General features: G+C 35.2%; 1 protein-coding gene across 2 annotated transcripts in view; it reads right to left on the reverse strand.

The window, feature by feature from the left end:
• ANGPT1 (angiopoietin 1) overlaps nucleotides 1–27,282 on the reverse strand; it is a 247,508-nt gene that overhangs the window by 24,772 nt on the left and 195,454 nt on the right. For both annotated transcript variants that reach the window (XM_519904.9, XM_016959775.3), the window contains exons 6-7: nucleotides 19,368–19,469; nucleotides 10,119–10,285 (exon numbers count right to left, since the gene is read on the reverse strand). In XM_519904.9, the coding sequence (XP_519904.3) occupies nucleotides 10,119–10,285; nucleotides 19,368–19,469 (269 nt within the window). The remainder of the gene's footprint in view (nucleotides 1–10,118; nucleotides 10,286–19,367; nucleotides 19,470–27,282) is intronic.

Below are 27,282 nucleotides of genomic sequence, written 5' to 3' on the forward strand. Positions count from 1 at the left end.
AGATAAAGATAAAAGAGCCTAGAGTTTAATAGTTCTAGAAAATAAATCTTATTTAAGCAACAACAATCCAGGGAACTTAAGGACATGATACTTTATTAGAAATCTTAGTGGCAACTGTCATTTTATACCATAAACCTTTGGAGGCAGGATTTTTGACTTGTTGCTCTTTGAATTTCTGGTATCTAGATCAAGAATTGCCATGTATTAGTCAGCTATGTGGATTCGCACAAAAAAATCACCTGTGTTGAATGCACAAAAAAACCTTGTCAATATGTCTTTTATATACCTATTAAGAAATGCTTTTTTTCGAGACATGTGCCAAGCATTGTGAAGAGGTTCCTGTCCTCCTAGAGATTACAGTCTAATAATAGGGAACAGCAATTACAACCCAGTGTGATGTGTACTCTGATAAAGATATGCCCAGAGCACAGTGGGAGGACATGGAAGGGGCTCCTAACCCAATCAAGGACGAAGAGCTCTATGGACTGAGCTAAGACTTAAAGGATCAAGAAAATCCAATTAGGCAAAATGAATAAAATCTTGAAAAATAGAGGTTGAGTTCTGTGGGGTTTTGTTTCATCCACAGTAGCTTGCATATTGTTGTTGCTCATATTTACCAAACAGAGTAATCAAAATATTGAGTGTGAGAAAATTGATGTGAGAAAAGGCCGTATCAGAGGAATTGCCCCCAGAGGCCATGGCTGCTTACCTGTCCCAAGTCTGCCACAAGCAGTGGCTCTCCTTTCTCTTAGCATCATGATTGCTCATTATTACCCCCTTACACTCTAAGCTTAAGCAACAGTTAACCACTTGTAGTTTCCTAGCAAGACATGCTGAGTCTCACTTCTGAGCTAATCCCTCTTCTACCCCCATCTCTGAACTATTCCCCAACTAATACCAATTTGCCACGCTTATGTCACTTTAGGCCACTATTTGGAAGCTTTCTCAACCTTCCAAAACTGGTTAGCCCTCTTTAGTCACAGCATATTTGTGATTGTAAGTGAACTGACTGTGTTTGTGGCATTGTAATTGCCTGTTTGGCTGTCTGCAACCATCCACCCCACTCCATATCCATCACATATGGGTATGCACCTGCATGAACACACGTATACATGACTGTACTGAAATCTCTGTGGACATTTTATCCTAGGATAGCACATGATGGATGCATAACAAATATTTCATGGAGCCATCATCTTTTTGATAGTGAACAGCAGTAGGGGAACCTAGAGCAGTGGATCACAGGACATCACCTTAGATAATTTGTTGGAGGCAGTGCTTGCTAGCTGGTTCTGGCAACTTTTGCCAACCTGTAAGTTTCTAGGACATCAGTGGTCTGAGTCTTAGCATTACCCATTCTGTGACAGGAATCCTCTGGGAATCCTTAGACCTAACAGCATGCAGGCATTTGTTTTCATCAGCTTGAAAAATATCCAAGACTCTAGAGACTGACATTCAACTGCATTTTTAAGTGAAGAGATTTTCCCAACACTTAAAAGACCTAAAGAAGGTGCAAAGTGACTGTAAGAATGTGCCCATCCATGCCTCTGAAGACCTAGGAAGGCTTTTTTGTCTTCAGTATTTCATCTCAGTCAAGGGGATTAAAATATAAATTTTGATGATTAAAACAACTTCTCTGTTTTAGGAAGTAACCACAACAAAAATCACAGTCTAAATAAAAGTAATGCACCTTCTAAGTTGGAGAAATTATTTGAAAACACAAATAAGACTCTTTAAAACCTTGAGTTTGAAAACCTATGTTAGGAATTGAGGGAAGTAGAAACTGCCAGGAGATTTCCTACATATTTTTTCATACCTTGATCAGTCCAGAACTGCTGTAAAAAAATAACTTTCCTCTTAGTATTTCAACATATTTGCTACTGGTTCCATCCAGGACTATGTAGCCCAGAGGATCAGAGAAATAAGAAACATTTCACTGAAAGAAAAAAAAAATGAAACAAGTTTTGCAATATCTACAAAAATGCAGGGCTTAAATTTACATGGGAGGCTCGAGAGAATTCTTTTCAATCCACATGAATTTGTTTTGTCCTTGAAATACATACACGGCATGGGAGTACTTTAATGATTAAAAAAAAAAATGGATTGGGGAACTGGAAAGAACTTCAGCCTTACCTCCTCATTTTACTTCTGAGGATCTGAGACTTAGAAAAGTGAAGCAAATTGTCCAAGGTCATTCAGAAAAGTAACTGCAAATCCAAGTCTAGAGTTCATGTCTCTGGATTCCCGATACAGTGTTTTACAAATTACATCAAACTACTTCCCAATGAAGATCTTGGCCAAAAACAAACCTTGCGCAAAAAGATATTTAATGACCAAATTATTTTCAAGTTGTTTTCTTCACAATTTTGGTTTAAAATTCTGTTCATCTCTTCATGTGGAATCTTTTCCAGAACAAGGCTTATGATAGACATCAACAGTCAGTTCTAATCTAATGATGTCATTTATCCTCAATAAATAATATAAAGTCAATAAAATATAAATATCCACAAAATGTGCATTATAAATTATGTAGTAAGATTATAATGACAAGATATGCATTAAAAAATGTTAAACATTATCATTCGGACTTAACTAATACTAATTTTCTATTGCTTAAAAGAGAGGCTCATGATACCATCTGTGACAGAGGATTTACTAATTAAGTTAATAGCATAAAAGACAACAAAATAATGAACTGTAAGGAACAAACCGTTCCTAAGATCTGAAAAAAATTACCTGCAAAATGACTTTATAATGGAATATGTTCACTAAAATTGTGTCCTTTTAACATTAAGGCAGAAAAATTTTTATATAGTTTTCTTTTAACATTTAAAAATAGTACAGTGAAATTTATTTCCAATTGGTAAATTCTATTTTTTTATTTATAATAATATAACACAATGGTTTTTAAACTGTGCTGTACTAATGTTTGAGATAATAGCAAGAGGAAACATTATACTACCTTCCCACAACCATTTCAAAATAGATCAGCTTTACATGTTTCATACATTATGATCCTTTGTAAGAATTTTGGAGAGAATAGGTATTCCATTAAAAAACCAAAAACAAAACCTTAACAAGTGATTAAGCTTAGCCTAATCAATAATGGAACAGATTAATCTTTTGTGCCTTTGGATGTGATAGAATGGGAAACAGACAATATCATTTATTTAGTATTCTTCTCAAGAAAGCTTTAATCTGAATCTAATCAGAAAGAAATAGTCAGATAAGCCCAGAAAGAGCTGTTCTGGGAAAAGCTGACCCAAAGTCTTGAAAAATGTAATTGATAGATGAGTGGTAGACTGTTTCAGGTAAAAGGCAACTCAAGAGACATGACTGCAAATGCAATGAGTGAAGCTGGATGGGATCCTGAATCCAAGTAAATAAACAACTATCAACCAGCCAAGGACATTGTTGGAGACAATAGTGGTGATTTCGATATAGAATATATAATTAAAAATGGTTTATTGACTCAATAATATATTTCTTGGGCATGATAAAAATTTAATTTAAAAAGTCTGTTTGCTCTTTTCTTTTCTTTTTTTTTTTTTAAAGACAGGGTCATGTTTTGTCACCCAGGCTTGAGTGCAGCAGTGCAATCACAGCTCACTGCAACCTCAACCTCCTGGGCTCAAGCAATCCTTCTGCCTCAGCCTCCTAAGTAGCTGGGACAATGGGTGTGCAACACCACGCCAAGTGAATGTTTGTTTTTTAAATTTTTAATAGAGACAAAGTTCTCGCTATGTTGCCCAGGCTGATGTCAAACTCCTGACCTCAAGCAATCCTCCCACTTTGGCCTCCCTAAGTGGTGGAATTATAGGTGTGAACCACTGCAGCCAGTCTCTAAACAGCTTTCGTATTAGCATGATATTTAAGTTTACCAAATACAAGGTATATATGTACACTCTTTTTGATTCGAGGATATTATTCCCACTGAAAGATAAGAAAACTGAGGCATGAAAGTAATATCAACTTGGTTAATCTGGGTACTCCATTTCCCTGAATCCCCTTCATTGTAAGGTTCTAAGCTTGGGTTGGCTAAAAGAGAATTTTGTGTGAGATTTGGAAGGCGAAAGTGAAGCAGTGGTCTGACTCCGAGAACCTCATCAGATATGGTGAAGTCCAGGGGCAGAGATGCCTGACAGTTTCTACATTGTGTATTTCTTCACTTAGCATCCAGCTTGTCTTCCTGATGCTGGCAACAGCTCCAGACCCACCACAAGATGCTTGACTGCACAACCTCATGCAATGGAACTACAGCAAGGCAACACATTTCTGTAGATCTTCCCTTTTGTGGTTCCACTTTGGTGGCTACACATGTTTGGTTTCTTAGATTTTCACAAGCTCTGGCTTGTCTGCCATGCCAAATTTCAAGCATATGTTTTAACCTTATTTCCGTAAGACTCATCATGGCTCTGCTCCCCTGACTGAACACTGACAAATACAACCATGCCAGTTTCCCAGGTGGTAGAGCCAGATTTCTTCTCAGCCTCCACATCCTGATTCCGACTCCAGAGCTCCTTCCAGTGGACATAGCATCTCCTCAACCCTACAATAAATCTGTTATTATTAAAATATTTTTAAAGCATTTATTGTTGCAGTGGTGGTTGTGTATTTGTTTTTTTAAACTGATAATAAACTCTCAAGTGTTTATTAGAGAGATCAAATTTAATTTTTTATCAAAGAATTGAAAGGTAATAAAAATAGTGATGCACAGGTAAAGGTAGTTCTATTGAAGAAAATTTTTGAGCTGCAAGGTGCTTTACAAATACTTTTACTTGTAAGAATAGAAAATTGAGAACTGGAAAGATAGGTAATGTGTCCAAAGGCATTCAAATTATTAAAGAGAGAAGTAGGGTTAGAATAAACATATGCTATATCTTAGAGTATGTGTTTTGGGTTTATTTAATTCTAGAAATTAACTGATGAACTTCTTTATTTGAGGATGGCCATATGGTGGGTAGTTATAAGACCAAATTTCAAATCGGACTCCTACTCGTCATATTTGTGCCTGTGACCTTGTGCAAAGTACTATGCCTCAGTTTTCTCTTGTGAAAACAAGACATCTGGTGTATAGTATGTGTGCCTCAAATATAGCTAGCTTAGTTAGTAATTTGGCTAAATTAGTTACATATCTTGAATTTTTCCAAAATGGGTTCTACACTTTAAAAGCTTAGAACACACACACGTACACACACACATGTGTACACACGCACAGACACACACTCAAAGGAAGGGGCGGGGAGAGAGAGAGCACAAGTTAAAGATAGTTAATAGCCACTCATTAATGACTTATAACAGGATTTGGATCCTGGATAGTTATCCAGAGTGCTACGGGTCAATGGGAACACAGAGTATCCAAATTGGCCTAAGAATGAGGGTGATGCATTTCTCTGGGAAATCAGTGTAGGGAGGTTGAGAAGGGAGAGGTCCCAGGATCCGTGGCAGAGTGAAGCATGCAGAACTCAGCAAAGGGAGATTCAGGGCTCACATGCTGTCATGGTGAAGACTTCAACTAACCTGAAGTGGAATTTTGGATTCTGAGGGGCTCTTCAGAATTGCCCCAAATTGGGGCAAGAGGGTCTTCATACTCTTATATTGACCAGTCATTAGATACAATGTATCTTGCAAGAAGTAATCTTGGGTGATGTTACTTTCTTTTTTTCTTTTTTTTTTTTTGAGATGGCGTTTCACTCTTGTCGCCCTGACTGGAGTGTAATGGCGCAATCTCAGCTCACTACAACCTCCACCTCCCGGGTTCAAGTGATTCTCTTGCCTCAGCGTCCCAAGCAGCTGGGATTATAGGCATGTGCTACCATGCCTGGCTAATTTTTCTTTAACTACAAACAGTGCCTGGAAAGGGGACTTCAGCTGCAACCTGTCAGTCAACATTTCCCGGAAGTGGAAGAAAGAAGCGCTTTAGTATTGAAGGGGGCAATGGGTTGACACATTACATCTACCACAGTAGATATCAGGGAAGACTTGGAATAAGAGAGAATCTTAAAGATTTAAGATGTATCCATGTGACAAAGTTAAGTTTATGTGTTGAGTGAGTAAGAATATGGCATAAACAAAGGCATGGAGGATTTAGGGCAATCGCAAATAGTTACCAGAACATAACCGTTAATGAGAAGAGAATCCAGGTAGGTAAAGTTAGGGAGAGTGTATGGCAGCAATAGGTGCATAATTAGGTAGTGGCCAGGTCACGAAGAGTCTTAGTGGTAGACTTTCACCTGCAGATATTTGAACACTGTTGAAATATATGAAGGAGGGAAAGACCAAGTTGTCTGTTAGAAAAATCATCTCAACAACAGCATGGAAGATATATATGACAGTATGAAGACTAGAGAGGCGGGAAGGTTCTATAATTGTCTGGGTGTTAGATGATGAGGATCTGGATAATACTACCTCTCTAGAGGAAGTATTAAATAATTTCACATTGGTACATGTTAGTTCATATGCTATGCTTATCATGACACTCTTACATTATTATTTTTTCTTATTTATATTCTCTTGGGTTCTACAGATTTTATTTTCTATCTGAGAAAATTATTTGGAGTTTCCTTAGAGGATAAAAGAAAAATATGTGTAATACATGCACATTTATAAGCTCATCTATCCATTCACAACACTTTCTTTTAATTAATATGTCAAGAGCATGATAAATGTTTTTTTAAAAAACAACACCACAGTTAGGTTTAAACATTAGGACCACACCTGTTACAAGAATTTTCAAACAAAATTTCCAAGATAGAATATGTTTTAGAAAATAAAACCTCAAAAAATTCTGAATTTAATTTAATTTAATTTTTGAGAAAAATTATAGAAAACAAAAAATATAAAACAAAAACCTAGTATGAATTTCATAGTTTTATATTTCAGTCGGAATTTAGTTGAATTTGACCAAGTCAACTGACCAAAACCTCAGTTTTCTTATTTTTTAAATGTGTCTAGGCCCAGAGCAGTGGCTCACTCCTGTAATCCCGGCACTTTGGGAGGCTGAGGCGTGCGGATCACGAGATCAGGAGATCGAGTCCATCCTGGCTAACACGGTGAAACTCCGTCTCTATTAAAAATACAAAAAATTAGCCAGGCATGGTGGCAGGCACCTGTAGTCCCAGCTACTAGAGAGGCTGAGGCGGGAGAATTGCTTCAACCGGTGAGGCAGAGGTTGCAGTGAGCCGAGATCGCGCCACTGCACTCCAGCCTGGGCGATAGAGTGAGACTCCATCTCAAAAAAACAATGTGTCTAATAATACCTACCTCCAAAAGAGGTTTATATGCTTGTAGTGTTAAAAATCATTTCATAGGTTATGGAATACTATGCAAATCTTAGTATTAATACTTGAAACAATTGATCACAAAGACACATGCCAATTCAGAGGGAAGAGACATGAATGGACAAAAAGCACACGAGGCAGTGATGGACAATGGGAGTTCTAACTGCAGGCCACGGGAGGCATTAATGGGCCTAGAGAAGCAGTACTGGGCATACGTGATGATACAGGCAGGGAGAAAAGTTGCAAGGGCTTAGCTTCTGTTTTCAGGCTTCTGTTCCATTTTTCTTTGAAAAAGCGAATGACACCATCTTATAGTGTGTTTACTTTAATGAATCTTTCACCAGAGTAAGCATTATGTTTTAATGAGTTCTCATTTCCCATTTCATGTCAACGTGAATCGTATACTTGAATTGCATGAGAAAATGATGACTGCAGATCTACTTTCTGTTAGGTCCCTGCAGGAAAGAGGCCAGAACCACTAACTTCGTGTCAGCCGCATGACAGAACAGAAACCACATTGAATGAGGCAGGAGTTAGACATCCCTTATTTAAGTCTTTCTCCCTTTTTGGGCAAAATTATATATATGAGGTTCATATGTATATATATGTGTGTGTGTGTGTGTGTGTGTGCGTACACATGCATATGCATGTGTGTGAGGCTTGAAGAGTTCATATGTATTATATATCATATATTAGATTATATATATATGAAATATATATATATATATATATATATATATATATATGAGCCTCAGCTTTCCTTCCCATAAAACCAGAGGTTTGAAATTAAATTGTTACATTTCTTCTGGCTTTATAATTTTGATTCTCAAGGTTCACAGTTCTATCAAGAAAGAAAAATGGGGATATCAGAGTGTATGCATCACCCTAGCAGGGAAGACTTACTTTTTGATCATAGATCCCTACTGTGTGGTGAGAATACAAAATCACACAGATGTCAAAGAAATGAGAAATGCTCAAAAGGGCAGTGGGGCACTCTAAGAGGAGGTGAGTGCTCCTTCCTCATGCAGATGGCAGAATGGCATACACATCATACACTCCGAAGTGCACCGCAGATGCCAACAATCCTCCTAACCCTGCCCCAACACTCTGTCCCCCAACACCCTCCAAGCCTGACACACATGCATATGCATGTGTATGCACACACACACACACACACACACACATGCAGCCACCTATGAAAAACTGAGAGACATTTTGGAAAGGAACCAAAGCAAATTCTTCAGGAGCCTAGAAAAAGACTAGACTAATTATTTGCTAGTCCTATTGTCAGGCTGTCTGACATTAGCCAAGTTTCATATAGTTTCAAGTTTCAGGTCAAAACATTTACATAAGAGTATCCCTGATGTTTAACAGTGGTTTTTCTTGTTATAAAACTTTCAAAATATTGACCTCCTTGGAAACATTTCTTCTTACACTCCATTGCATTTTATAAATGTCTCTTCTTTGGTTTCTTGAGCTGCCATTAAGTAGCTTCCCCTCCACCCCCACCATGAGACTATCAACTCTTTTAGATCTATTTCTCATTCTCTGTTGTGGTGACATCATTACTATTTGTCGAGAAAATGATTATTATGTCTCCAAGGATCCAACCCCATACGTAATCCATTAAAATGAAATGAGTTGTGCCTATGAAAATATGCAGAATTCAAACTTTAAAAAAATTTTAAAAAAAACGTTTGTCTTGAAAAGACAAATAAGCAGCAGAAACAGTTGAACTATGAGATAACCACACAGGTTGAAACAAAACACACACAAGGGTTGGGTTGCTATTGTTGCAATTACTTGAAGCAATGTGCCCACCCTTTAATTCATACAATCATATTTTCAAGACAGAGGTAGAGCAGTCACAATATTGAGAGTTAAAAATCATTATAACTCTAATTTACTAAGAATGAAACTGAGGCACACACAATTAAAGACCTGCTAGGCATCAAGAATTGCATTAATGAGTAGCAGTATAAGAGTAACTAAAATATCTTCCCTGTTCCCAAGGAATGCCAGCCAGTTTTTAGTGACCTAGTTAGTAACAAAGCTTGACTTTGACGTCTGTAAGACCAGCGCCCAGTAGAATTCCAGGAACACAGAAGTAACACAATAAGTGTTCGTGCAATGAATCCACCACATCACATTATTTCCTTAGCCATATTTTTGTGTGTTTATTTTTCCCTAGTAGACGAGCTTCTCATTGAAAAAGGATAATTGGAAACATGTATCATTAAGTGTATAGTTTATCTATTTTTACATCTGCAATCATGTATTATGTATATTGATGCCATTATTACAATTTATTTTTGCTTTTTAGATTTACCAAGAAAACCCTCTAAATCATGCCTCATCTTCTCTTTTATGTAAATCATTCAAACATAAAAAAATTTTACTTTTGTCATCTTCAAGATCATTTGAAAAATGCTAATTCAAGAAAGATCATCAAAAAAAGTAGAACCAGAAAATCTTTTTTTAGAATAAAGAGATTATTTAAGCCAATGAGTTTGAGTATGAAACTCTTATCAGTTTCATATATATGAATTCACTGCAACTGCATGATAACCACAGAACAACAGTATGCTTGACTTCATTCACCATTCCCTAAAATTTAAGCCAATATCAAAGATAGTCAACCTACGAAAACTGAAATTTAAATCTTTGAAAAAGTCTTTACAGGCTTTTTTGTACCTCTTTGTAATAGGTCTAGACAAAAAAAAAAAACAATTTTCATTTTGAAGGATGATTTTCATTTCTTTTTTTCATATTTTCCCACTACAATTATTAAGTGGCTAGGTCAAAGTTAGTCGAACACTACACTGTAGCATGACTTACCTATAGTTTTGCTTTTCATTTCCTATGTGGAATCTGTCATACTGTGAATAGGCTCGGTTCCCTTCCCAGTCCATTAACTCAATTCTTAGCATGTACTGCCTCTGACTGGTAATGGCAAAAATAAACTCATTCCCCAGCCAATATTCACCGGAGGGATTTCCAAAACCCTGGGAAACAATATAGAGATGCAGTTGTTACTTTAGAGAGGAATTCTTTTCATGTTCAGCATTTAACTCTTTTCTAAATAATAATTAAAAATTATTAAAAAGTAAAGGTTTTTGTTTTTTACATTTTACACTTTTTCTCCAGTGATTGACATTTCAATAATTCTGTTTCTCTTCATCAAAGCTTCTGTCTAATTCTTACTTAGTACAATAAAACCTCTGTTATTCAAATCTGTGTGGATGAGACATTTTGTATAAAATAAATCTAGTTAATAGGTTTAACTGGAAAACAATTCTCAATTCAAGGTTTGCTTTTGAAAATGTTTCTAAATTACTAGTTAACAAAATATTTTGAATAGAGTTTAAAGATTTTTCAATGAACACTATGAGAGTGATATTAGACAAGTTATTTAACAATATTATTTTTACTATTATTATTCACAAATGCAATTATGTTTCAACAATAACTTCATATTTAGGTTGGTGCAAAAGTAATTGCAGTTTTTGCCATTACTTTCAATAGTAAAAACCATAATTACTTTTGCACCAAACTAATAGATTACTAGAACCATGACTTTTGGAGCTTTAACTTTCTTATTTTTAAATATTAATAAGCAACCCTGTAAATCCATGACTGTAATTATTTACAAAGCTGCATTGGCATTGGAATTTTGAGGCAGAAGGCTGATTTGTAAGTGCTCCTGAGTGAACCTAGCTGACTGCTTGGCTTCTGAATGTCAACATGACTTTATTGTTCTCTTTGGGGGAAGTCAAGGTTGTTAAGTATTCAAAATAGTTTCTTTGTAGGGAGAAAAAAGTGGTCCCAAAAGAAAGCCAGCGCTTAATGTTGGAGATGTTAGTGATAGGAAAAGAAAGAACCCCTAGAAACTTGCTGGCATTCTAGATTTGGAGTATTCACAATTGCCTCAGAAAATACTCTTTGGCAGTGCTTGAAGTTCAATGTAATTCTTGATCTACATATTTGTTTCACTGGCCATGTTGTGAGCTCCCTGATGATAGAAACTGTGTTGTATTTGTGAATTTCCAAAAACCAGTGAAGAGCTGACATGCACTGAGCATTCCAATAGGTTTGTTTTGAAATTCAAAGAAAAAGGTAGAAAGGAAAGGATAGAGGAAAGAAGCAAGAAAGGGAGAGAGAAATAGAGGTAAGGAGGAAGGAAAACAAAATATTACAGCATTTTACAATAACACATGGAAAAGTAACCTTAAAGCACAATTCTTGTTGTAGACAGTACAGTTGAGTCTTGGTGAAATGTTTCTTAAAGTGCCCAACTGGGTCACTTGCGCACTACCTCCTCTGCCAACTGAGTTACTTACCAAAGTTCAAAGGTGTTTGGTACCAAACCCATTTATGCCAGTTCAGTTATTGCAATATTTATAAAATGTTATGCAAATAAGTTAAATATTAGTGGGAAAAGAGAGTTTTAATTTTTTATAAATATCCGGATTTGCTCAATAAAAGCAAATTACTAAAACTTTTTTTAAAATTACGAATTGTTGGAACTCTAAAAGACTGGGAAAAATTTAAAAAATTTAAAGATTTTTAACATATTGCCTTGCATGTGTCTTCATGTACTGTTCTATTTTTAAAAAACTGAAACTAGAGATTGGATGCATTCTACTATGGGAAAGTTTTAGGAAAGAACTGATGACACAGAATTCCAGGCTTTGGCCCTCGTTTTTTTTTTTTTTATTAATGGGTATGTGATGTATACTGTTATATTTAAAGTTAAAATTAACATATGTGTACACTTTTAAAGTTATTCCCCAATTTAACTAAGTTTTTTGATAGGCTGAATAAGCTTGGTCCAGATTGCATTGAGTATATACTCTTCTGAAGACCATCCACCCATAGCTCACAGTAAAGCTATAAGACCACTGAAGTTAGTACTCCATTGGCTCTTTACTTCTCTGTTCCTAAGATGCTCAAGTCACACTTTGTAAAAGTTTCACAGTGGCAGGAAATATTAGAGCAATTTCTGGTGTGCTAAGAATTTTACACATTTTTATGGCAGCCAATGCTACCTACTAAGGAGAAGAGCAAAGCTTACCTTCTCCAAAGCATAAACAAAACAGAAAGTTACAGGAGGCTGAAAGTCAAAGAATTAGCACTTTATCAATTACAACAGCCCCTGGGAAGAAAAAGAAGACCACTAGGATTTTCCTTGCATTTTTTTGCAGCTCAGACATGTCAAAATTCTCCCTCTTGCCACTTGATGATTCCCTTTTCTGTGCAGTCATTGAAAAGGGATTCAACAATTATACTCAATGTGAATAAAGAGGCTGGGAATGATGAAGTGTTAAGTTTTGGGTCACATATTTCCATGCTGTTGAAAGCGTTGTGTGGATAAAACTCTCCAGCTTCCCCAGGGAAACACGCAGTGATCCTGGGTGAGCCTTAGAAATGGACAAGCATTAGCCTCATTCCTAGGAGAGCCTCCATCCTGTCTCCACATGCAGGCCTGTACTTCCCTCTAAATGGAAATAAATATCCCTTCCTAAACAGTTTGCATTTTTGTCTTTCAGGAAGAAGTGACTAAAAAGAACGCAGTATAATTTGCATTTAGAAACTAACATTTATTTCGAGCCCCTTCCCAAAAAACTGTCCAAGCATGCTCTAGTATGAGAGCAAAAGGTTTGAGTACAATGAATCAAAATGGCTGCAATATAGGGAGGAAACCTTCTAATAGCCAAGTGCAGTGATCCAGAAACAACTGTTTCATTATAAAGATGAAAAATACGTGAAAGAAGGGGAATTGTGTTCCCACATTAGTAAACTGTCTTTTGGATAGTTTATCAGGCATGACCACAGATCTGATATGTAGGACAAAGGCTTGACTTGGATGAAATAACCTCTACCCCTTATCTCTGGCTCCAGATTAAAGCCTTGAACTGCCACATATTTGCTGTAGAAATATCGACTTTGTTTCTGAGCCTCAGTTTCTCTGTCTGCAAAACAGGGATTACAGACATCATTTTCATATACAAGGTTTTGAGAATAAAATTGATAATATAACCGAAGCACTTAACTGAGCACTGATAGACAGAAAACACTTAAAAATCTAGCTGTTGTTATAGTTAAAATATATGTCATAATACACAGTAATTTTCTGGTTAGTTGCTTCTCTTCCATGAGACTGTGAGTCATATGCGGGGAAACAAGTTCCTTTCTACTTTGTATAAGAAAAGGAAAAAGAATAATCTTGGGTCTTGTATTAGCCCAAAAATTAATAAAGGGATACTGAAATAATTATTTAAAAGGCTCTCAGAGGACTAATGTAATATTTTACTAAATTGAGAGTTGGTTTATACAAATGAGTATTGTCATTTTAATCCAAAAAGTTAATTATTAAATAAGAAATTACAACCAACTGATTTCAATTGGGACTAAACTATAGTACTAATGAAAGCACAGACTACTTTCTTATTCTTACCTTTGCTTCCAAGTACTTAAGTATCTGTTTCCTTCGACTCTCCCTTAGTGCTATCTCTTTCAAGCCCTCTTTCCATATCTCACGAGTTTTAGGAGCTACACAAGAGGTAATTGTTAAGGTATTATACCATGCTAATAAGTTAATATTTGTAATAATTGCTTTCAACCAGGAATGCATATCAGAAACAGCTGTGGGGGTTTTAAAAAAATACAGATGGTTAGGTCCCCCGTGAAGATTCTGATTCAGTATGTCTGGGGTGGACTCAGAGAGAGAGCTATACCTGTAAAAGGTTGCACATGTAAGTCTGCTATGAACTGAAGGTAGAGATCCATATAAATATGATGTGGAATAGATATTCCAAGTGCAAACTAAAAATAACATGTTAATTAAATCAAATTATTTGAGTGGTATACAGGGAAAATGCAGGAGTAAAATCTCATCTTCATACTGAGGTCCCTATGGGGAGGCAAATTTTGATTACATGTCTGGGACTGTCCTTCAAAAATTCATATTCATGCCTAAAAGACAGAGTCAACCAATGCATATGCTCCAAAATAGGCTTACACATTATGGCACATAACAGTTGACCACAGGTCTTTATTTTACCCCCAATAGCCTGTAACGTCCATAAAAATAAAAATGAAAGTATATATGAAATTCTGTGCTGATATTGAAAAAGCAGCAACGAATGAGTAAACAATTACAATACAATTTCCTCTTTTTCATGAATAAAATCTAAGGATACTATGGCATGTACTTTTGTAAAAATGATGTTTAATGATGTCAAACACAATCACCTGAAAGGTTTTGATTCAGTAACTCAGATACATTGTTAATTGATTTTATTTCTTCTCTAACGCTCTAATAAAAAGATAAAAAGACACTGAAATTTAATCTGAACTAATGCTGACTTAAAATTGGCCTTAAAAGGCACATATTACTCAAAAACACATGCAAAGGAAAGATCAACATTTGTTAGTTTTTGCCAAAACCTGCAGAAATGTTCAATTTTGGTTTGTGCTTTTCCAAGTTAATAAAATAATTGTCTCTGATACTTTATTTGTTTTGTCTGATAATGCTCTCAGGAAGCGTTGACTTTTTATAGATGAAGTAAAATTGAAACCAGACACAGCCCATGTATTCCATGGGTTTAATCTTTTTTCACACAAATTATTTAAAAAATAAAAAACAGATAAGACAGCGCTGTGGCTTTCAGGGCACTTTCATATGCAGTTAAATTGTGCATCTCCTCTAAATGCTGAGACGTGCAACTCAAGAAAGACTGAAACAAATTTTGTATTTCAAAATTTTTAATTTCATATGCATTTTTCTCTTTTTAATGTGAAGATGTTAAAATATAGCTGAAAATGTGCTCTCAACTTCTTTCCAGAAACAAAGAACTCCCAGAAGGAATGGTGCTCACACTGAAATTTTTGAGTGGATAGGAAGCTCTGTTTATGGGGGTAATTGTTCTCAAAATAAAGCAAGTTTGCCTCCAGGACATTAGTCATTGCCTACAACAGTATAAAATTAGGCCATTTTGGGTACTATCTGGAACTCCTAGCTTCATTGCGTTTTATATGTGAAAGTACTGCTGATAAGTGTTACTGCTGGAGGCCACTAAAGGGTATCCTTATGACTTGAAGGAGCTAATATCTTCCCTAAGTGCCTCATTAAAAAGCCTACTCCAGACTTTCCTTTCAGGCAAACATCTTTACAAATCCATAAACCAGATTTTGCTGAATCTCCTCATGAGGAAGATTAAGTGACAGCTAAGCTTAGGTAAGATACTTGTAGGCTTAAAGCCAATGCCGAGAATCCAAAAAGTGGTAAACCTTTCATATTGACAGAGGTTTAAAAATAATGATAATATACAGTATATATTTGTAATTACATGTGATGGAAATCTTATGAAGCAAGAGGCAGCCCATAGATATCAATCACTATGAAGGGAAGGAAGGAGAGAGGAAAGGCAGAAAGGAAAGAGAGAGAAAACTTGATTTCTGCACTCATTGCCCAAGGAAGAAATGTAGCATCCTAGTATATATAATAGTAGATTGGTAAAGACTGGAGAAGAGTTGGGGCATGCCAAGTTCTTGTTATCCCGAAGGATGTACACCCTTAGCTGAAGAAGTGAGCAGGCAGTTCTTTGGATGCAGGAAATAGAAGTAGGTGTGATTGATAAGAACTGGCATAAGGAGTCTATATCCATTCCTGGTGGAGTCATGTTATTTTGTCTTTAGGTGAAAGAAAAACTCTAGAGAAAGAACCGAAACACTGTCTACCATGTGTTTTAACCATCTTGTAACATATGATGAATATTTTCAACTAAAAAAATTCTTCAGCCTCATTTTTAGCCAGAATATTTCAAAATTTTGGAGCTTATCTCATTTTTTGATCATGCAAAATTGACATTCATCTGATAAATGTTTCAAGTTTGAATAAAGCATGATAGCCTTTCTTATTTTAAAAAAGGGAGGAGGGGTAAACTCCATAAAACATGATGATTAAAGAATTTCAGTTTTGTTCCAATAATGAAAAAAGAATTGCTTAGAAATGGATATATTTGGTAAATACTTACAAGACATGAATTGATTCCATACTTAACAAGTCAGTATCTCTTACTTAACATGCCTAGCTTGCCAAGGCAGCAGATGTTTACAGTTAAGAATTCACCATTTTGGAAAGTCACCATGATGACAACTTTATGTTTATTTTTCTGTTATCATTAATTTTAATAATAATGTATTTCAGATTAGCCTGAGTCTCTATCTACAGTCTGATTTTCAGATGACTTCTTCACATCACATTTTAGTGGTGAAAATAATCATGAATTCAGATGGTTTGCAAAACAGTATTTTTGGCATAGTTAAGTGAAATTTTTGCTTTGATGTTTTCATCTTGGATAATAAATAACTACTGTTCACTGAAAATTCAGTGTGCCAAAGTGCTTTACTTACATTATTTCTAATCCTTGAAACATCACTGTGAGGCAGGTGAAGTATTATCATTGTCCTATTTTAACTAGTTAGAAAGCTAAGGTGCAGGTTAGGTGATCTGTCGAAAATCTCTCCTCTTGTAAATGGCAGAGTGAAGACTATAATTGTGTTTTGTTTTGTTTTGTTTTGTTTTGTTTTGTTTTTAGACAGAGTCTTTCTCGGTCACTAGGCTGGAGTGCAGTGGCGTGATCTCAGCTCACTGCAACCTCCGCCTCCCAGGTTCAAGCGATTCCCCTGCCTCAGCCTCCCAAGTAGCTGGGATTACAGGCACGTGCCACCACACCCGGCTAATTTTTTGTTGTTTTAGTAGAGACGGGGTTTCACCATATTGGCCAAGATGGTCTCAATCTCCTGACCTAGTGATCCACCCACCTCGGCCTCCCAAAGTGCTGGGATTACAGGCTTGAGCTACCGTGCCTGGCCTATAACTGTTAATATAAACATAATTCAAAGTCTTTTTGTTTTTGAATATAGATAATCTTTTATCCCTCATATATTTTTAGAATCACCTAGGTAGGAAGAGGCCTTCAAATCTGACCTAGCATTCCAATTCTCCATACCAATCCCAAAAGATAATGATATACTTTCTATTTCCACTGAAGATGGGGGAGGGGCTTGCCACTTAATAGGCAGTCTATTTGATGTTGGGATTAATCATTAGAGAGTTTTGTTCATACTTGGTCAAATTTTGCCTTCTTGGAATATTACTCCATTCATTATTGCACTCCCCTCTCAGACAGTGTTCAAATGCACATTCTAATTCAGTAAATCTGGTCCAGAGCTTGAGATTCGTGTTTCCAATCAGTTTCCAGAGGATGCTAATACTGCTGGTCCCTGGACCACATTTTGAGAAGCAGGCTCTACTATCACCTACCTCCATCCAGTCAACTAAAATAGCTATCAGATTTATGCCTAATTCTTTTTTTCTCCAGGTGTTTACCTGTTACAGATGTAATTTCTAAATTCCTCCCATCCTGCTTATAACCCCTAGGATAAGTTCACTTGTTTGAAAACCTCTAGAATTGAAACTATGTTTTTGATGTAACCAGAACATGGCAGACACCAGTGAGTTCTGCATTTTATGTGACCCCCTAAACTACTAGTAATGTACACTGAGTACATTAATCTTTGTTAATTCAAAATGAGCTTAGAACCAAATAAACCTCTCTTTCAAATACTAAGTCCTTAAGGCAATTTGTCACCCTTACCCTGTTTTCTCAGAGTTAATTTAGGTATTTTTTATCTAGGTGAAATATTCTACAATCATCTCTGTGGAATTATATCTTGCTGGCTTCAGCCTACCTTTCCATCTTGAGTTTATGAAATAACAAAGACATCAGGATTCCAACTTTGTGTAAGTCCAAACTTTTTAAACGTGCTTTCAGACTGTTCGACTGAGTATCTGATAAAAATGTAGATGCAGTGACACCACTAGAAACCTCCATTCATTTATTAAAACCTCTTATTTACTGTCATTTGACCAACTATGAGCCTATTAATGGGCAAACTCTGATGCAAATCAACCATAGTTTTTACAAATTGTCTGCAAGAATATCAAGACAGAACTGAGGCTAGTATAGCATTTCTTTCTCTCTACCTGGTGAGAGAAAATTTGTCAAAAAGTCAAGACAAGAATTATCTAGAGGTTTCAGCTGCAAAAGAATGAGAATCCATAAATATAGATTCTCCTGCATTACTATGCCTTTACATTCTGTCAGCAGATTTTAATAGTTAATATTGTAGGCACCGACTACGTGATTACTGGATTTTGGATTATTTCAACCCTTGCTCATCTCTGTTTCCTTTTAAAATGGGCATAGTGTTAGTTAATAGGGCTGATATTAAAAATTGATAAGAAATTACATATAGGGCAGACATATTGAGCATTAAAAAAGAGAAGAACTGTGATGATGATGATCATGATGATGATGATGCCTGCTGTTATTTTGCAGACCCCAGTGAGCCATGGCTCACAGTTCATACCTTTATGTACTCCTCGTGCCTTAAATCTGGACTTTCCTTGTGACCAACCATAACCAACAGAATGCAATGGAAGTAACACTGTTTCATTTCTGGGTCTAATAAAACTAAAAAAGGCTGAAAGCTCCTGCTTTGTCTTTGGAGGATGACAAGTGCTACGTAAGAAGTCTGATAACCCTGGATCACTTTACTGAAAGAAGCTTAGCTTAGCCACATGGAAAGGTCACATGGAGAAGCTTCCAGTCAACAGCCAGCAACAATTAGCCAGTTATGTGGGTGAGGCCATTGCTATTACCCATCCTGTTCCACAACCTGCAACCCTGCACAGCTCCCTTGGTCAGGCTCACGTATCCAACGAAGGTCTGAGTTCTAGCTTCCCCCACCCTCATGCAACTAGGAACAAATACAGACAATACACAACAGTTCACCAAATAATTTCAGTAATACGTTTTTCTTTCTGATGCACACGTGGAAATCATTTACTGAAAGTGATTTATGAGTGTTTTGTGTCTAATGAAAATAATACTAATGTATCATTTTATGTCAAAAATAACTCAAAACCACCTAAAAATACCAAGATTCATCATATAGCATGGAGAAGATAACTTCAAGATAAAACACCAAAAAGCACCATAAATTCTTCCATCTTACCATTTTATATTCTTTCCAGCCTCTTTGGAAATCTAGACTTCCATCTTCACGATGTTGTATTACAGTCCAACCTCCCCCATTGACATCCATATTGCAAAACACCTGACAAATGGAAAACAAAGTCAAGTAAAAAATACTTCTACTTTAAAAAACATATATCCTACATGTTTCAAAATAGGAATAAGGCAAACAGGTCTGCAGATTACAAAAACTGAAATTACTATATTGAACAATGTTAATTTAGATATATTATTGGTTATTTCTTCCTCTGATTCATATTTGAGTTATTTCTGATTAAATTCCATCAATGATGAATAAATTACGTGCATAAATTTTAGTCAGCTGAAAATTAAGTCTTTGTCTCAGACTATAAAACATTTTAAAAAATCTTTGTTTTAAATGAAAATAAGCATTTGAGTATGTTCAAAGTTTTGGAAATTCTACCAAATTTCCAAAGTTACAGACCATTTGATTGCCAAAACACATGACTCAGAATTTTAAAACTTTAAATTGATTGAAATGGGAGTACAATAAGAATAAAAAATTTTTAAAATATAATGTCTTTAACTATCACATATTTCATTGCCTATCAATTCTTACATATGTACATGTTACAGTAGATATCCTTGAGTCAATATTTCATTAGAGGCAACATTTGTGGCATAGCATATGTAGAATATATTATTTGCTTGTATTTTAGTCACGAACAATAACAGGAGAACATGACATATTGTATCTCTTCTGACTGTGACAAGAACTTCTTTCCCATGTGGAAAATTTATACAAATCTTTCAAAGACTTATGCATATTTTAATTATTCAAAATACAATGGTGTTTATTAAGAAATTGACTCATTTCCCCCAGGGTCTACCCAAGAAGAGAAACATATCTGTAATGGGATTATCTTTGGAGAGCAATCACTGTAATTGATGTAGCATGAATGTGGCAGCTTGATTATTCAACGGGGACTATGGGAAACACTATTTCCTCAACAACTGAATACTAAAGCATGTTGAAGCTTGGCTAAAGGTGGGATATGATGCAACAGCAGCAAGCAGGCTATGAGGACACAGAGCTAAGCTCTGATTAAAGGAAAAACCTCAAGTGTTTTCCCTGAGGCATTGCATTTGGAACACAAGTAGCAAAAAAGGTATAAAAGCAGTGGCAAGAAATGTCATTCAAAGAGCGAATTGTCCATGTACTTCCTCAGAGTGGAAGGGTCCAAGATATACATGCCTACTTGTGGGCATATGAAATAGGACAACTCTCCTCCCAAGGCTCTCGCCCTACTTTGACAACAGCCACACATACAGTATGTCTTCACTAACCCTAGGAATTGACTCACCTCCAAGACTGTACATTTGAAATGTTGATTCCTGTCCCAGTAGTCCCCACCACCACTATTCCTTTAATTTCTGCACCTGCTCTCAGTCCTCAACATAACCTCGAGCTACACTTTTATTTTCCATAATTCTACTTCATTTATTCATTTATTTTTTGATTTACTCAACCACCATTCTTGGGCATCAGTTTCCACTTACAACTGGGGGTATCATTATAAATAAAATATGGGTCAGGTACTCAAACATCTCCAAGTTTCAATAGTGACTGATCCCATAGAATTAAGGAGACAGAGTTCACAATTTTCAGCTCTAATAGCCTGAAGAATCATGGAGACAATAATCTAAATGAGAAATTTAAGAAAGAAAACATGAGCAAAGAAAATGATCTTAGTTTTGGATACCTCAAAGGCTAGCAAAGAAAATGTTCGTAGTTTTGGACACCTTAGCCTTTGAGGTAGCACAGATATCCAAAGAAAAAGTTTATTGAGCAGTTCGAGATGATCTAGACCAAGGATAAAAATATGGATAAGAGCATAAGGAAGAAAGAAAGGAATTGCTATTAACAATGACATGCTTGTTAAGGACCAAATAATATAAACACCTTACATGCATTTTCTAACTTATTCTCATGATAGTCCTAGTAGGATGTAGGTATGATGATCATCTCCATTTTACAGATGAAAAAATACTGAGGTTTAGAGTAGTTCAGTAACTTACCAGTGATTATACTCAACAATAAGCTCTGGATCTGGGATTTAAAATTGATTTGAACTGGATTCAGAATTGAATCCTATGTCTACCTAATTGAAAATTATTGGGAATAATCTGCTTAAAAGCATTTGTTAATAGCATGAAGACAAATGCAATTACTTAAATAAGTAAAGAAAAAGGTGGAAACAGATGTGTGTGGCAGGGAGTGAGAAGGGTCAAAGAATGGGCTTTGGTGAACACCTGAGAAGGAGAGAATACATCAGGAAACTTTAGGTGGGCAGGGATTTCTTTCAATTGACTGCTGTCCCCAGTACCTAGAGGTGTGCTTAGCCTGTAGCGGGTACTGAATGAATATTGATAAACAAATAGAGATGGAACAGGAGAGATAAAATAGGAAAATCTGATTAATGGAATGCTAAGAAAGACGGATTTAGAGTTGGGGAGGTGATCATCAAAGGTTTCAGAAAAGTCAAGATAAAAAATGATTAAGAAAATATAACTTCAATTTGAATGAAGAAGTCTTTAGTGACCTTGGTGAGAGAGAATGCGGATTCCTGTGGGAATAAAATCAGATGGCATAGTTTCAAGAGGGCATAGGTGGTGATTCAAGAGAAGTGGTCAAAGTGGAGCTTTACCAGTGAAATTTAAATGAGAAAAAAGGGAAGTGAAAATATCAAGGAAACATTTTTCTAGAAGCAGCTAATATCACTAGTTTCTCAATTAAATTTTATCGTGCCCTGACTTGTTAATCCAGAATGAATGTTTTTATTCAAATTTTTATTTCCTAATGGACACTGATTGCCTGAAAGTTTGCCAAGTTGTGTTTGCAAAGCTGTAAAGTCCACTTACATACTCAGGGAAAAGAATCACTACATTTATAAATGTAGAGTGCAGAGAGGAAACTATATTGTACGGTTTTTAAATTACTGTTACCTAGATTATTAAAACTCTATGCACTTAGTTTTTAAGTCACTCACAAATTTTTGAAAAAGACAACTTTCCTTCTAAACAGAGGCACCTTAGTTTTTAAATCACTCGCAAATTTTTGAAAAAGACAACTTTCCTTCTAAACAGAGGAATCCAGTGACTTGCAAATGTTCAGATGTGCTGAGAATGCTTCTTAAATAAAGACCTAGAGGAAAAACCATTGGGAAATATAAATTACCCAGGCAGATTACTAAATTGGAAGCTGAGGGACAGAGAGGTTAAAGGGTTGAACATATGCTTCCCAATTCTTATGTAGACTTAATAACATCAATGATAACAGCTGCTCTTTGTGTTATATAGGCACAATGGAGCTGAATGACACCTTGGTTAATAGCGCCAACTTGAGTGCTACATTGCCTGAATTTAAAATCCACCTCTGCTCTCTGTATGTACCTCTTAGATATTTTCTGAGAATTTGATGAATTAATGCATATAGAATTTTTAGAACAACGTTTGGCACTTAATAGGCATTGACACTACTCCCATCTCTTACATGTATTACTGATGACATAATATATGTTTATGCTATGCATTATACACTCTATGTATATAATGTAATATTTAATATGTATATAATATTTAAATTTAATATACTATAGTTATATAACATTGCATACAAATTTTATAATTTGTTATAATAGAAAATATACAAAACCAAAACATGTAGAAGTTCAATAAATTATCTTTATAATTATGATTTCTAGGCTCTAGTTATTATAATATTGGCATCACTAACCTTTGAGCATGCCACCTTTCTATATGTATTATGTATACATATATATATATATATATACACACACACACACACACACATACATATATCTATATTTAAGAGGTTGGACTCACTCTAGCAAAGACAAAACAGAAGCCTATTATTTTTAGTCAGAAAAAAAAATAAAAGCCTATGCTTAACAGATGAAGGAAATTTAAAAAAATAGATGGTAGGTTTTAGAAAGATTTGAGACATGAAAGACTTGAAAAGTTCATTTGCCAGTATTGTGTGGTCTGTGCTATCTGGCAGTGTCCTTCCTGTGGACAAGACCCTGCTACATTAACTATGCCTATTGCATTTATTGATCATATGACTTGGGCTTAACTCTATCCAAGAAATGACTGAACTGGCTCCTATCCCAGGCAAGGTCAAAGCTTTCAAGCATTAAACACCTTTTAACATAATACGGAGGCTTAAACCCAAACAAAACGGGGAAATTTGATTCACATAGTTTTTATACTTTTATGTTCCATAGAAGTTGGAATGATTAGACTTGTGAATGTTAATTATTTTTCCATACCATAAATGAAAAGGGCTTAACCCATTTGTTATAGTACTTTTCCAAGAATTAGGGGAATTACGAGTTCAGAATCAAATTTTTAATATTTTACAATAAGCAGAGTAATGATTAAATGGTTTGTTTTTTGGAGGCATTTGGTTTTGGAAACATAAAATGAAAGGGAAAGTCTTGTTTCCTACTACTATACATTGAAGGGAATTCAGAAAGAAAAATAAACACAAGCCATTAATAACATAAAAGCAAAAAGCAAATACAGAAATGACCTAAATCTAATTTTCTTTCTGCTTGAAAAGTTAAATAGTCCTAGAAAACCGTCTTTGGCTTCCACATTTGAAAAGATAACATTTCTCTAACTTTCAAAGACATTTTTTTTTTTTTGGCATGGAACAATGTCAATCGAAAAAATTACTGTACTACAATCCTGTTATGCTTGCAACTCCCACACTGACTACAAGATGAATAGTTTCTGCTCATTGGTTTGTCACTTTCCTTTAATAACCCTAGTTTATTTTTTCGTCCATACCATGCATATTTGACGCTTCGGTTTTTGTGTAGGTTGCCTTGAGATTCTTACCCTTGCCAAAACTTCTGGAAACATTATAATGAGCAATGCTTTGGCTAAGCCTACCCAGGGGTAGCACCAAACTTCCTGTTTACAATGTACAGTCTACATGGAAGGGTGAAAGTCTTAACGATGAATTTTGCTAGCACTTTTTATAGGATTGAGAGAATGCTGACAATTTATTTCAAGATGGAAAAAACTGAGATTATAGGACGGTGAGAATGAGGTGGGTTATAATGAGAACATGAATCAACTTACCTAATTTTCTAAAAATAAACCCTTGCCTGTGTAGCTCACATGTCACACCATGTGTTTACCACCCCATGGGGCAACAGGTTCATATTTAAAATTATAAATGATACAATTTCAATTATCGTTAACATAAATAATGATCCTGCTTAATCCTCTGATTAAAAGGGTGTATCCTAGAATTAGATTCCTTTGTTTCAAAGTCAATATTCAATATTTGCTAAGAATTTGTATGGGGCAGGTTATCTTTCTAAAGTAGGGATAATGGGAGTCTCTATCTCACAGGGTTGTTGAAAAGAGTAAATGAAGGAGTGTATATATATATATATATATATAAAACATACATATATATACTAAGCATATATATATACACTAAGCATATATATACTAAGCATATATATGTACTAAGCATATATATACACTAAGCATATATATAGATATTTAGATATACATAGCATATATAGATATATATAGCATATATAGATATAGACAGCAGATATATAGGTATATTATATATCTATATATAGATCTCTCTATATAGATAGATATAAATATCTATATATAGATATATAGTTATATAGTATATTTAGATACATACTATACTATACTATATACACTATATATAGTTATATCTAGATATACTATATATATACTATATACTAGTTATATCTAGATATACTATATATATACTATATACTAGTTATATCTAGATATCTAGATATAACTACATATCTAGATATCTAGATATGTAGTTATATCTAGATATAACTATATATAGTTATATCTATATATAGGTATCTATATCTATATATAGAGATCTATATATCTCTATATATCTATATATAGTGTATATATATAGTATAGTATAGTATACATCTATATATAGAGATCTATATCTATCTATATATAGAGATATATATGCTTAGAAGAAGACTGGCAAACTGTAAATGCTCAATACATTTGAGCTATTTTGTTAATCAGCTTGTAAATTACTTTTGAGGTAATTCATACAATATTTGTTCTTACCAGTGCTATGCTATGCAATTATACTAAGGGATTAAACACTAAATTTTTTACCTGCAAAAATGTGTATGTATGTCAGTCTGAAATACCCATCTTTATTATAGAACAATGTTACTACTTGTAAGAGAATCTATGATTATAACAGGGAAATAATAAAACAAGAGAATGAACATCTAAGTCCAGAAGAAGGCCAGGTCTTTCTCTCTTCAGCTCAGTTATCTCCCCTTCTCACCACACTCTGCTAGTATTTCAATAAAACTAAATCTAAATCTAACAATAGTCCTGACCAGGTAATATCGGAACTTCTCCTTCTTCTCTCTGAAAAGCCATGGTGGCCATTCAGCAGTGATAAAATTTGCTCCTTATGGGTACGTATGGGTATGTTACTGCTAACCTGTTCAGATTATTATTTTTTCTTAGCCTAAATATCAGAAGTTAATTCAGTAGGTACTTGACATTTGTGAATTTAATATTCTAAGTTTTATTTATTTAAGAAAACCCAAAAACTCCATCATATTTAAAATCCACCATTTTGTAGAAGCGTAAGCTTGAATCTTGCTTTCCTGATGAAACCAACCCAGGAGCCAGCCATGGAAGGAGTAAATTGGATTCTCCAACATTCTATTTTATGTAAGCATGAAAAGCAAACCTATTCAGGATTATGAATTGAGGTGGGATCTTTTTCTTCACATTACCAGGCGCAGTGGTTCAGCAAATAGCCTGTGCACCATTTGCATCTCATAATGTTTCAAACTAGAGTGTAGTTGTGGTTATATATGAACTAAAGTCCATAGAATGACTAAAGCTGTATTTGTACTGCACCCCTTCCCACAGACCACATGGTAGTACTGATGATGAAGTCAAAAAAATTCTAAAATTGTGAATATTCTTGATCTGAAAACTTTGGGAATTATTTTTAGATTCATTTATATCATAGAATCACTATGAGTCTAAATGGAAGTTCGCTTAGTATTTTTAGTTAATTTTATTTTTATAGTCAGGTTATAAGTTCTAGTGGAACTGACAATAATTTAGAGGTTCTTTCAGGTCTTGAGTAGTACTGTAGGTAAATGATAAAGCAAATGTTTTAACTCCACCTCCTACTCCAGATCAAATTCTCACATACTTCATCTGCTGTGTGTATGGTGTGTGTTTATGATGTGTGTGTGTGTGTGTGTGAATTGAATTTAAGCTTAAGTGTGATTTTAGGATATCTTCCTTAGAATAAGTTATCTTCATCTCCTCATTCCCAGACTTGCCATTGTATTTCAATTTTTCATTTGTTTGCTTCTTTAAGCCATGGGATTCAATGTAATCTTGCACAGAAATCAAACATGAAAAACAGGCAAAACCACACTTCTCTGGTAGATGGCTGAGGTAGCAAAGTACAGAAGAGTGCCTCCTGCCTGTCCTCCCTCCTGTGCCCACTCCACTCCTACATTTTACCCCCTTATAGACAACATCAAAGGTATCTTTCAAGAAGAAAATTTTGTCCCAGCAAAGGGGAAAAAGAAACCATTTAGAGCTAACATAAACAACTATTCATTATGGAAATCAAGAGAGACAGAGGACAGTGGTAAAAGGGAAAATAGAATTGTATCAGACCTGGACTATAGTCCAGACTTCCTGGGTTGCCAATTAAGTGGCATCTGGCAAACTGGGCTCCAGGATTCATTTCCTTTGCCTATCAAAGGAGACTAACAATCAGGAAGACTAAGTAAGTTAGACTGATTTACTATGCACTGCAT

The sequence above is a fragment of the Pan troglodytes genome, chromosome 7 (genome assembly GCF_028858775.2).
Source record: "Pan troglodytes isolate AG18354 chromosome 7, NHGRI_mPanTro3-v2.0_pri, whole genome shotgun sequence".
In the NCBI taxonomy this organism is placed as follows: domain Eukaryota; kingdom Metazoa; phylum Chordata; class Mammalia; order Primates; family Hominidae; genus Pan; species Pan troglodytes.